Source organism: Quercus robur, chromosome 8, assembly GCF_932294415.1.
Source record: "Quercus robur chromosome 8, dhQueRobu3.1, whole genome shotgun sequence".
Taxonomy (NCBI): Eukaryota; Viridiplantae; Streptophyta; class Magnoliopsida; order Fagales; family Fagaceae; genus Quercus; species Quercus robur.
This window is the reverse complement of record NC_065541.1, coordinates 49,494,170-49,507,451: the sequence shown is the minus strand read 5'-3', so window position 1 is coordinate 49,507,451 and position 13,282 is coordinate 49,494,170. Positions and strand designations below refer to the sequence as shown.

Here is a 13,282-nt window from a genome sequence, read left to right as displayed (position 1 = left end):
GAATTATTGTTATCTATATATATATATATATATATATATAAAACCGAAGCTTTTGAAGCTTCTACAATTTTCCACGTCAGCACAATATTAAAAAAAATTAATAATAATAAAACTTTTATAAACCCTAAACCCGATGCTCTGCTTCTCTATATTAAATAAAAAACAACTAGAGAGAGAGATATAAAGAATAGAGAGCTTTTGTGACCGTGAAACACAGAGAAATTTGATAAGATGCAGAGAGTGTTGGAGAGAGAAACTTGAGGGAGGCCTCTTCACTACTGTTAGACCAATCTCCCTCCATCTTCCAGTTCCACACAGTTGTCGGTAAGTTTCAGTTTCATGTTCTGTTCTATTCTATTTTGTTTTTTATTTTTATTCATTTGGCTTGATATTTGGGTTATTAGACAAGAAGGTAGTGGAGCAAACACAAGCCATGAAGGGAAAAGATATTTCAAATCCACAATGTTTCTACTCTCTCTCTCTCTCTCTGAATCTTTCTATTATTTGCCTTCTGTTTTTTGGTTTTTGATCTTAGTTTCATATTCTAGGGTTTTTAGGTTTATTGTGTTTATGCGATCAAAATTTGGGCAGTCCTGATTGATTTATAATCTGGGTTTGCTTTCATTTGATTAAAAAATGGGAAATTTCATTGTTTTTGTTGGGCAATTTGGGTTTTAATCTATAACTTATTATCTGATTTTTGTTTTCCTCCTTCCTGTTTTGATTTTTTTAGTCAAAGATATATTTACTAATTTCAATTTTCGCTTAATTTCCAATTGTTACTAAGGGGTTTTGTGTTTTTTTTAGGCTAACTTTATAATCTACTTGATAATTTAATGTGCTTTTGATTTTAATCCTATCAGGGGGTTTCTCTACTTGAAAAAAGGGTCAAAATTAATGAAGAATTGATTGGTTGGTTTATAATTTGGGTGATTTGGGTTTTATATCTCTGAATCATTATTTGATTTTTATTTTACTCCTCCCTGATTTGATTGTTTTAGTAAAAGTTCTATTACTTAATTTGATTATAGCTTAATTTTTTATTGTTATTCAAGATTTTTTAGGTTTTGTTTAGGCCACGAAGGGAATGAGTTGCCCACGACTCATTCCCCAACAGGTATTTCTCTTGAAAATAACAATTCTGGTATTTTCACGCTATATGAAGTCCTTGCTTTTTATGAATACAAGTATATGACCTTTGTTTTGACACTGAGAAGAAATGCAAGCCTTTTGTTGTAAAATTAGTCTCTGTCACGTTCTAGAGTTGGTCATGATAAATACCTATAAGCCATTACTTTTAGTTGTAGAAAAATTATGAATCTATTGACTATCGAACTATTTGACTAAGGCAAATAACATTAGACCTGATAATGGATTCTTCTTTGCATGTTTCCCTCATTAGGCACATCTCTTAGGCCTGTTTAGTTGCCCATGAATCAACACCATTCATATTTTGTATAATACTGCATTCACAAATTGTCACTGTAGTGGATAGAATGACTTATTTGTGTTTTATGATGTGGATTAGCAAAATATTTTTAATTTTGTTAGAGAAAATTGGAACATGTTTGAATTCAAAAATGGCTTGAGAGTGAGGCTATGATTAGCTATTGTCCTGCCCTATATGTATATAAGCATGCAAGGCTGTGTGTGTATTTTTCTCATTAGGAATAATTAATTTCATTAAATGTCTTTCTTATATATGGAGGTTATTTTTTTTTTAAATTGTAGGTTTGGAGATGTGTCATAGTACGCATTCTTTGGCAAAGAGCTTGTTAAGTTGGGGGGCTGCCATTTTTCGTCGCTTGGAGTTTTTAAAATAATTAGTGATGTTTTTAATATAATTTTAGGATTTTCCCTCTTACCTGTTTTCTTTATTTGGCCATTGGGTTTACTAATCTATTTAAATTGTTTTATTTTAATTTAAGGTTTTCTGAGTCAGGTTTGATCTTATCGAAATAAAAAAGTTTTTGAGTAAGGTATGCTTCTTTAGTTGTAGATATTAATTTCTGCCTGTCAATGTCTTTTAATTACTATTTTATTTGTATATTTAGCTACTATAGTTTCTTTTTTTCTTTTTTGGGTTTCTTTGTTGCATGTTATATAATTTATTTGGAGTTTGATATTAGAATTCATGTTTGTTTTATAAAATTTTAACTTTATATTAGAATTTATATATTTATTTCTAGAGCCTAATTGATTTAGTTTTGCATACAATTCTAAACATAAAAGCCAATTAGGATTAGATGTAGTTTATAATTGAACATAAGGGTAGGATTTAGAGGTCGGGCTTGGTGCAATAATAAGTACCTTCCACAAAACAAGTCACTATGGTAGTTGGAAATACTATTGTATGGCAAAATATTTTTTGTTGAGAACAATATACTCCTATGAAATGGAAGCTCCAGTTGTTTCCAATTTTTTCTTCATTGGGATAAGTATTCGTTTCTCTTTTGAAAATTGAGACTACTAAGTTTTTGTTAGAAATGTTGTTTTAGATGGAGGCAAATAAACCTGAGTTTGAAAGAATTCAAACTGGAAGTCTTTTCCGGATTTGTTATTGGCTTCTCACAAGAGTTTGATAGAATTCCTAAATAGTGTTCATATGGCATGATTTGTTTTCCCACATAAATAGTTCCTAAATCATCAATAGCTGAATATAGAGAAGAAACAAAAGAAAGTAAGAACGAAGTGGGGAAATGTTATTGATTCATCTCTACTTCTTTCTCTTTTCTTTTCTTTGCCCTGCTTTTTGTTCATATCTCCTTTTTTACTTTTGCTCCCATGCCTTGCTGCTTGCTTTGTTTTATATGTTCTTGCTATTTTGTTCTGTTGGTCTTTGAGAGTGAATGGGAAAAGGAACTATCTTTGCTGGGTTTTTTGGTTCAATAAGAAAAAGAAGGAAGCTTTATATGTTTTTGGTCATGCTTTCTTCGGGTTTCTTTGAGAGGTTTCTCTGACTGCTGTGGGGAGTTGTTGGTGGTCTCAGCCTTCTTGGATTTGTGGGAAAGGAGGGAACTTTTTGTATTTTTGGGCTAGGAAAGGGTTTTGTTTATGGAGTTTTGGAGCGCTGGAACAGTGGTACTTTTTGTATTTGTTATGTTACTTTTTTTTTCTTTTCTATCTCATTTGTCAGTATTGAATTGTGCTTAAGAATAGCCAATGCTATTGCCCATTGTACCTAGATAGATAAATCACTTTGTTGTATACTGCAGAATATGAGCAACAAGATAGAGTTCCAAAGAATTGCCTCCTTTTGTAAAATATGTTACTATCTAATTTTATAAAGAACATTTTTTTACCATTGAGTTGGCTTATCAGACTTGGATTATATGTAGTTTGTTTTAAATCTAACCCACATATGTAAAGGGTTTATGATGTTTCCTTCCTTAGAGGTATAGAGCATGTGTATGTACACTTTACATGAAACTGTAATTTGTGTATACACAAATTTTAGTATTAATAGAAAATTTTCTGCTGCGATTGTTTAAATAATTGCTCTCTATCAACAGACCTAAACACACTTATATATACATGACATATAATAGAATAAAAGAAAGATTAAATCTATTTTTCAATATTTTTCCTGTGCATCGCACATGTTAGCGACTAGTTATTATTATTATTATTATTATACACGCATTGACATGACTTATTCCTAGAAACAATTTGGAAAGAAAAAATTACAGGATTTTTTTAACTACATTTTAAAATATGAAAATTATAGGATAACACCTAGTCTATGAACCATTTATATAAGATCGGATGTTAAGTTAAGGAGTGGAAAAGTGTTAGGCACCCACTCTATCCAGTGAATTGGTCTTCTAAAACATATATAGTCATGTCATGCAAACATCATCCAAACATTTCACAAACAGTAAAATAGCATATTAAGTTTTGTAAAAGAGATCAAAAGACTAGGGTTTTGAAAAATATTTACAAAAAAAAAATGAAAATTAGAGTTCATCCCATGTCATCAAATGCAAACATACAAAGAGCATGTTTATAGTATTCATCCCATATGAATACAAAAATTATTGCATATCCCATATCTAAAGCTTTAGAGCCTACACTACTACTCGATTAGAGATTCATACTTGCATGTGATGTTGGATTTAAAAGTTGTCGTGAATGTTCTTAAGGCTTTTTATCATTGTGCAACACATTGTTCCTTCAAGCTTGGAAATTTGAGCAGCATTTTGGGATCGGTTGACTCCTAAATTCGAATCAATGCTCGGTTTAAATGGGCAACACCTCCTTAGATCAACGGAGTTCAGGCAACACCTTTTTGAAAACATATCTCGTATTCTTCATGTTCTTAGTGCTCTTCTCACTTCTTCAACAATTTGGGAGTGAAAATGAATCGAAGACTTTCTTTAAGTCAAATTTATGCTAAGAAAATCATAAACTTGAGGCTTTTAAAGGGTAGAATGTACTGATTGAAAAAAAAGAATCAGCAATTACTTAATGATTCTTTCCCAAAAACTCTCTCAAAGAATTTCTCTTAGTCCTTCGCAAATCTATTTTTAGTTTTGATAAAATTTAGTCACATCTGCTTTCATAATGTTACTATGAGAACTGAACATTATTCTTCCATCACAGATGTATGCCATTTTTTTATTGCCTATTTTTGATATGCAATTTCGATAATATTAGTTATATCTTCTAGTTTAGATGTGTTTATTAACTAACCCATGCCTTGCATGAGTTTATTACAATTATTAAAGAAGAATCTTAAATCTATCTGTTTAATTTATTGCACTTGAATGGGTTGAGTGAATTCTAATTATCTCAATTAGTAAAATTTATTGTAGTCAAATAAAGGACTTGAGATCAAATCACATGTACTTGAAATTACTATTAGTATATATATATATAAATATATATATATATATATATATATATATATATATATATATATATATATAATGGTCTATTGAGTGGTTAACTTTTCTGAAAACGTTTTTTTGCTCTGTTGAACTTGATTTCCGTTAATCACATAAAACATTTTCCACCAAAACAAATAAAGGGGTAGAATTCATTTACACAAAAGGCAAACCCCCATAAGTCGCAATGCCCAATCAACCATTTGAATTAAAGTTACACCAAAGTTACAGTTTAGGCTGCCAATAGACTTGTTTGAATGCATAAGAGATCTGGTTCAAACCTCACCTACAACAACAACAAAAAAAAAAAAACAAAAAAAAAAACAATTAGTGCCTTAGTCTGTGATAAAGAGCAATCATCATGAAATGGACACTATAGGGCAAAATTCTATTGTATCGAAAGAAAAACACCCTTAAGTCCAAACAGATAACTTTCAACCCACCTAATTCAATTAAAATCCATCAATAATGCGTCGTGGAAGACTGGAAGTAGATATAGCATGAAACTGCCTAATATAGGCATCAAATGCAGGAACAAGTTTATGGCAGTCTGTCACAGCTTGGAATTCAACACACAGGGTAAATCAAGGAAGGTCTTTAAGAAGAAAAATAGATTCATTCAATACCAGCTGTAGTATTCTATTAAGCTTAGACCTGTTAAGGAAGATTCACTATAGAATTAAATGACCAAATTCCCTTAATCAAAAGCAGAAAGATTCAATTTGGAGTTTGTTTGGATACTGCTTATTGCTGAAAACACTGTAGCAAAATAATTTTTAAATATGTGAATAGTGCCGTGGAAAGTTATATGTGCACGGGACCCACCCAAGGAAACGCAAACGCAGATAGCAACGCAAACGCAGATAGCAACGCAAACGCGTTGCTATCCAAACCCCACTCTTGACGCATAATTTAGTTGTCCATGTTAAATGTAAAAACAAACCATAAAACATAAATGATGGAAGAAAACTAGACAACCGCACTTAGTAATTGATTAATGGTACATACAAGTTCATTTTCTAAACTCATGTTTATTAAGTAATATCTAATACATAATTGTGGGTAAATATTGGTGCAGTCTATATTGGCAAATCCAATAAATTCAAACCCTGTCAAGATAAGCCTTCACAATTAATATCCACTAGGCTCAAAATTTTATATTCATCCTGATCAAGATCATAAAACTAATTAAATGTAACACATCAACGCAGATTTTTACAGCCAACATTACAAACATCATAAAGTTATATACAGAAAGCTACACTGCCAGCTTGAAATATAATAAGCTCACCATGCCTCAAGCCTCAACATCTGAACGAGTTGGGAATTCAAGACCCTGAAGTGCAGGTATGTTTTCTAAATCCTCTTTTGAAAACAAAGGTAATAACCATAACGCCTTCTTCGTGCCAAAAACCTTCAAGATGAAACAAAAAGGATCACACCACAATAAAATGAGACCAACACAGGGTCAAAAATGAAGAATTGATTGGATCCACAAGCCACTCAATATTATTATTGATGGTTAAAATTTGCTTGGACAAAGACTTTAAAGTGATTTCTTGGCAGAAGACCAATAAAAAGCCATCCAAGGCTGCAAGTCAAGATATTAAATGACTTATATTTCTTTTTGGTAGGACATATATTAAAATAAAATAAAAAAATTCACAGTGATTATCATATTCTTTGAATGATGTCCCTCTAAACAGGATTATAATCTTGCCTTCTCTCTCTCTCTCTCTTTAAAATCATCTTTCAGAAGTCAATTCTTCCTCAAATTTTGTGTCAATACAAAGTAATAGGAGAAATTCCAGATAGCATGTCCACCAGGTCTCACCTGCTCAAAATTCTTCTTCCTGCCCAAGTCATACCTCCACCTGATTGTTTTTTTCTTCTCGTAAACCTGAAACATTGTTTTCAGATGATTAGATACGATATTTAATTGAGGCTTCAACCATCAAAAATCAGGCAGCACTTGTTTCCATAAGGGGTGAGAAAATTTTGAAATAATGAAAATGAGATTATTTGTATATTGAATGTCATTGAGGACATGATAGCCCATGCATTATGCAACAATATATCCAGTTACACAACATAATTCATGCACTTTTCACAACACATTAAATTGCTAAACTTTGGTTGGTGAGTGAAAAAGTATGGATAGTGGTGGTGCTTATGCCCACCAATCACAACTTGCCACCTCATTGAATAGTGAAAGAGGTTGTGAAATTTGTTGCCTCTAGTATTTCTCTTTATGCAATAATTACTCATTTCTAGGCTATCATAACTTAAAATAGCTGACAGAGTTTCTCGTACATCCCCAAGAACAGATTAATTGCAGGTCACAGCAAAATGTCAGAAACAAATCTAAGCAACAGAGGGCAAGAAGCCATGAACAAATTTACAGAATCAAAATCCAGAAAAAAGCTAGCGTGTTTATTACCTCTACTGACGTGGTATTGCTTGACACAAGAGACGCATGCATGATTATAAAACAAAGAAGACTCAGGGCAAAGGCTAAATTTAGAACTGCATCAAGGTATACAATCTGTAAGGAACATGGTAACAATGAGAAAGCGGAAACTAAACATGGAAATGGAAAAGGAAAAAGAAATGATCAATTCAGGCAAAACACTTACCAAAAGCCAAAAAAATTATTGCAAGATTGCCAGGAGAGCTAGAATGATTCATAGCTTCACTAAAGAATTGGATAAAATTAGGCAGCAAAACCAAGGTATCCATTGTCGTCTCCAGGAATGTATAAACCTATCAATGGAAAATATAAGAGGGGGGAAAAGTAAGCCAGGAAGAAAAGGAAAAGAAACTAGTCATCCTACCACCACTCTCCCGCCACCCCTCTCCTTTTTCATCTAAAAATTCAGAACCACCACAATTCAGTCAAGTTCACTGATGTCCTTTGTAATCAGACCTTATGAAGGTCCAAAGTACAAGTCATTAAATTGAGAAGAGACTTCATTTATGCATTTTTAGTTATCTAAATAAAAATAATATAAGCAGCAGAATATTCCTAACTGATGTCATGATTAAAATGTCTATTACCATATAGTATATTCTTCTGATAAACTTAAAATGTCTATTACCACATAGTATATTCCTAACTGATGTCATGATTTCAAAAATTCAAAAAGTTCGGGTCAGGAAATGGGAATATTCTGGGGTTGAATTCACTTGCAAGCCCTCAAATTAAACATCTCAAATAGGTTACAAAAATATCTTCCGAGTTCCAATTACACCCTTTATCCCCCCTTTCTAAGTTACAAAATATATTAAAATAATAATGAGGAGTCATTCTTCTTGGGCCATAAGACCCCTGTCTCATAGGCATATTCTATTATTCTTAACCTTCAAAGAAGTCATTTCAGGTAGGCTACAGAATTGGAAGTCATTCTAATCATTTACTTTAAAATGCTACCAAAAATACCCAAACTTCTAGACACAATGCTGAAGAGAACTATTTGAGGCTTATCCTGCTTATTCAAAATCATGTACTGGGTGTTAAAACCCAGTTCTCTTGGTCATGTGGGTTTTGCCAGCCTCCAAATCAAAGATAAATATCAGGCATATTTATTACTGTGGAATTGGAAGTAACTCATAAAGCTATCAATACATAGTTCTTAAAAGAAAGGAAGCGCCCCGCGGGGCGGGGGGGGGGGGGGGGGGGGGGGGGTTGGTGTGGAACTTTACCAGGAAAAGAAGAAAAAACTTATAATTGTGTGCTCCAACACAATTAACAACCCAAACACAATGGTGATCCATCTTCAGAATACATCTTTGGCCTACACATGCATAACAGAAAGAATTACAAAATCTGTATACTATAATATCATCATGTGTGATTCTGGCAATTACTGTAAACTGTATGCAAACAAAGGACTGCAGCAACATTCTAAAGGGGTGAAGGGCATCCAAAAGTTTTTTTTTTTAGGTAGCATCAAAAAGTAAATTAATATTACAACAGTTGATTCTTTCAGACATGACGTACAAGCGATAAGAGCATATATACAGATCAAAAAGAATGTCGAAAGGCATTTTAAAAATGGAAACAATTAATAAATATCATTACTTGATAATTTGAATAAGTTTCACTCTATAACATGCTTCTTGTTTCACTAAGAACCATGTCACATGGCAACTCCTACAAACAAAATAAATAAATAAAAGAAGCAAAAACAAATACCATGTAGTATCTATGGTGACAAACCCTTTGGCCTTGGAAACACAAGAAAGAAAAAGAAAAGATTTTTAGTTCTCAAGTATTGGCCTTTGGTACATCCAATGAGTAGATGTTGCCTCAGAAGCAAATATTTGAAAGAAATTTAGCCCATGATGTGAAGTGGCTCCAAGACCGTGTTAAGAAGCATAACATCTTTCGGATATAGGCCATCAAACCAATCCTTAACATCATTTGTTTAAGAAACAAATTAAACAAACAAGGAGATTGACTTACAAATGGAGCAATGATGGCAACGTGGGGGCTTGCCATTTTGGCAATGGGCACAATAGCCAGCCTGTTTTCTTTCGAGTCCATCAGAAGACCACGTGGGAACTAAAGCATCAGGCGCGACATGATCAGATGATGTCATGATGGAACTACTACCACCAGCCTCCAAATTCTCCTCTTCTGTCACAGCAGGTCTCCAATTTTCAGGAACAGAACCGGGGCCCTTAAACACTGCCTTAAAGTAACACCATGATAACAGTGCAAGCTGCAAAGTGTTTGATAAATTATAGCTTTGATTGTTCTCGGTGTTTTTCAAAAGAAGAAGAAGAGAGAGAGAGGAAATTACCAGGAGATGGAAGAGGAAGAGGATGGCGGAGGCTAAGAGGGAGCGGAGGCCACCGCGAAGCAACAGTGGGCCCCAGGTGAGGACGACGACGGCGTAGTAGGAGACGGAGACGATTGCGGCGACGAGGAGGATCATGAAGTAGCCCAACACTCTGAGACCCGAACACCACTTGAACGCGTTTATGTCCATTCCGGGACTGGAACTGGAACGCCGTGCTATCCAGATCTGTCGCCTGCTTCGGGGTTGTGATGGGAACAGGCGTTTCCAGATATCCGGAGCCAGGTTTAGAGTTGTTCTTGGATTGGATTTGGATTAGGGATAAGAATTTCTTATGTTATGATTTCTTTTGATTATTTTTAATTTGCTCTTTTGCGTCGGACCAACTATAACAGCATTACTATCAACTGTGTCAAATGCGCGTCACTATCAAGTGTGTCAAATGCCAAATATTTGACATTTGACGCACCAAATACCAAAAAATTACTCTCATCAAGTGTAGTAAATGCCAAAATATTTGGCATTAGTGAACAATATACTCTCAAATCAGAGCATTCTTATCAGCTCTCTCATAAAAAATCTCATTTTGACACACCAAAAACCTACTTTATCATTTTAGCACACCATTTTACAATTCACCATTTATCACATCTTCTATTTTTCAATTCTATACGTTAAAATAATATATCCAACATATTAAATAATATTAAACAAATTCCAACACATTAAACTACAATCTCAATCAACCTCCACAAACCACCAACTGCAACGGCAACGACAAATCACCACCAACGGCAAATCAACCTCCACAAACTACAATCACAATCACTGGATCTCCAACAAATTCCAAATCCAAAAACCTCAATAAAAGAGAAAAGAAAAAGAAAAAGAAACTCAAAATCTTCAACAAACACTGCCAGCCAACTACAGCCATAAACACCGCCGCTCATTACAGCCACAAACATCGCCGACACAAAACTCAACCAACCACTGCCGCAACCACGATACCACCACAGGCCCAAAATCCCAACCCAACCGATCAATCAATGACCCAAAACCCACACACATTGAAACCCACTACAGCCACAAACACCGCCTCCCACTAGAGCCACAAACATCGTCGGCTCAAAACTCAACCAACCACTACCGCAACCACGACACCACCACCGGCCCAAAATCCCAACCCAACCGATCAATCAATGACCCAAAACCCACACATCGAAACCCACTACAACCACAAACATCGCCGCCCACTACAGCCACAAACATCGCCGGTCCAAAACTCAACCAACCACCGCCACAACCACGACACCACTACCGGCCCAAAATCCCAACCCAAACGATCAATCAATGACCCAAAACCCACACATCGAAACCCATCCCAAATCTCACACCCACGACCCAATTAAGAGATCTGAAGGTCGGCGGCGAGGGCTGTGGAGGTTGACAGCAAGGTGAGGCGGCGATAGATCTTGAGCAAGGATGAGAGAGATCTTAAGCGGACTGAGAGGGAAGAGATAGAGAGTAACGGAGAGAAAAAAGAGAATAAAAAAACATTAAACCAAAATGGCATTGCTGTCCATACGCTCTCATATTTGAGAGTGTACTGTAGCATGTCTCAAAATTTTGAGACATTTAACACAGCTGATGAGGGTCAGTTTTTATGTTTGGTGTGTCAAATGTGCCAAATATTTGGCATTTGGCATATTTGAAAAAGCTGATGAGAGTACTCTCACTACAGAAATTGTATAATGTTTAATATTTTTTTATTCTCTTTTCTCTCTCCTCTCTCATCACTTTATAGTTTATTCTTTTCTCTTCTCTCTCACTCTCCCTCGGAGTCCTAGACATCAAACCTCTTCAACCCACTTCAATCACTCTTTTTTCTTCTCACTCTTGTTGCTTTTCTCTCTTCTTCTCAACCTCGCCATGCCACCTCCTCAACCTGATGCCGATCTCTGTTGCTGTGGTTTTTTTTTTTTTGGCAGTGATTTGATACTCGATTCGACAGTGGGTGGGTTGAGATGGTGATGGGCAAATCAGTGGTGGTGGGTTGCGATGGGTAGATTCAATGATGGGTGAGTCGACCTATGGGTGGGTGGGTCGGCTGGTGATGGGCGAATGGGTTCCAAAGAATGCTAACTCGACCTGTGGATAGGTTCTGAAGGGTGGGTTGGCGGTGGGTGGGGTGGGTTGGCAGTGACAGTAGGTGGGTGTGTGGGATGCGATAGGTCGGTGGTGGGTTGTTTTTTTTGTTTTGGTGGTTGTGATTTAATGGAGGATTCGGCAACGAGTGGTTGTGGGTTGAGTTTGGTGGTTGGGTTGATTTTGGTGGTTGTAGTTTTTTTTTTTTTTAATAAGGTGGTGTTGGTGGATGTTGGTTTGTGCTGGTGGTGGTTGTCGGTGTTGTTACGACAGTAGTTGTTGGTGGCAGTGGTGGTTGTGCCATTGTTGTTGTTGTTGTTGTTGTTGATGATGATGATGGGAAGAGTTAATATATTATTTTAATGTATTGGAAATATTATTTTAATGTATAAAATTGAAGAATAAAACATCTGATGAATGAGATATTGTAAAATGATGTGGTAAAATAATAAAGTAGGTTTTTAGTGTGTTAAAATGGCATTTTTTTTATAGAAAAACTTATGGGAATGCTCTAAGAACGGCTTTTTCAAGTGTGAATTGGCAGGTTTTGGTTGGCTAAAACAAAAGGGAAATGGATTTTTTTTTATTTTTTTTTAACATGATAATTACATTGGTAGGGGAAATTGAAGCTTAGAAATTTCAATTTTAAATACTAAAAAGTGTTAGTTGAATTATAAGTCTTTTAGTAAGGGATATGAATGTTGAATAGCCAGTTTGTGTGTTTTTGTTAAGTTAAAAGAGATTGTAATGCGGCCACTTATGCAACTACAAAGCTCTGTCTTAAATCCCTTGAGTCTCTCTGTTTTAATAAAGACAATTTACTAAGAGTTTTAGATTCTATTTGTAAGGTAAATTGCCCAATTGTTCCTCTTTTTTGAATGAATATTGCAGCTTATTAAAAAAAAAAAAAATTTAGTGCAGGCATAAGAGCTTAATATATCATTTGAGATTTAAGCGATGAAATGGCAATCCTAAAATTAGATAATTTTGAAGAATTTAATACAAAATTCAGTTGTTCGAATACCATATCCCATGCAATGTCAACTAACTTCATGTCTTTCATTGGTAACTGTGAAAGGAAGGAAAAACAGAAATACAAAAGAAAGGGATTCTACCTCAATTTCTTAAAAATTGCAACTAACAATTAGATCCCAACTCCTCTCTATTTCTATCTCCCATGTTACTCTCTCTCTCTTTTTCTTTTTTCTTTTTTTCTTTTTTTGATAGGAAATACTGGATTTTTATTAACAAACAAAATGTTCAAATACAAGTCTGTCCTGAGCACACACGTGCTCTAAGATGCTAGGACATTCCTCCAGCTAGGCTACATAGTCCTCAACATCCTTAGCGTGTTAGGCCAACACATGAGCAGGGACATTTCCCTGCCTTTTGGTATGAGAAAACTTCCACTGTCTAAAAGACGAGGCTTGGTTCATGAGTCCAGCTAAC

General features: G+C 34.9%; 1 protein-coding gene across 3 annotated transcripts; it reads right to left on the bottom strand.

Annotated features, from left to right (window-relative positions):
* Positions 1 to 4,949: 4,949 nt before the first annotated feature.
* On the bottom strand, positions 4,950 to 10,049 carry LOC126696829 (probable protein S-acyltransferase 12). Of its 3 annotated transcripts, none has more exons than XR_007646103.1 (9): positions 9,692 to 10,049; positions 9,352 to 9,610; positions 8,589 to 8,680; positions 7,523 to 7,649; positions 7,327 to 7,412; positions 6,721 to 6,786; positions 6,178 to 6,300; positions 5,330 to 5,445; positions 4,950 to 5,172 (listed from the first exon to the last, which is right to left on the bottom strand). XR_007646103.1 is itself a non-coding variant. In XM_050393553.1 (8 exons), the coding sequence occupies exons 1-7, from the start codon at positions 9,878 to 9,880 to the stop codon at positions 6,184 to 6,186; spliced, it is 936 nt and encodes a 311-aa protein (XP_050249510.1). In that variant the 5' UTR covers positions 9,881 to 10,048; the 3' UTR covers positions 4,950 to 5,172; positions 6,178 to 6,183. The 3 variants fall into 3 exon arrangements, 1 of the variants encoding a protein (XP_050249510.1); XR_007646104.1 differs by having other exon boundaries at positions 5,330 to 5,436; XM_050393553.1 differs by lacking the exon at positions 5,330 to 5,445 and having other exon boundaries at positions 9,692 to 10,048.
* Between the last annotated feature and the right edge of the window lie 3,233 nt (positions 10,050 to 13,282).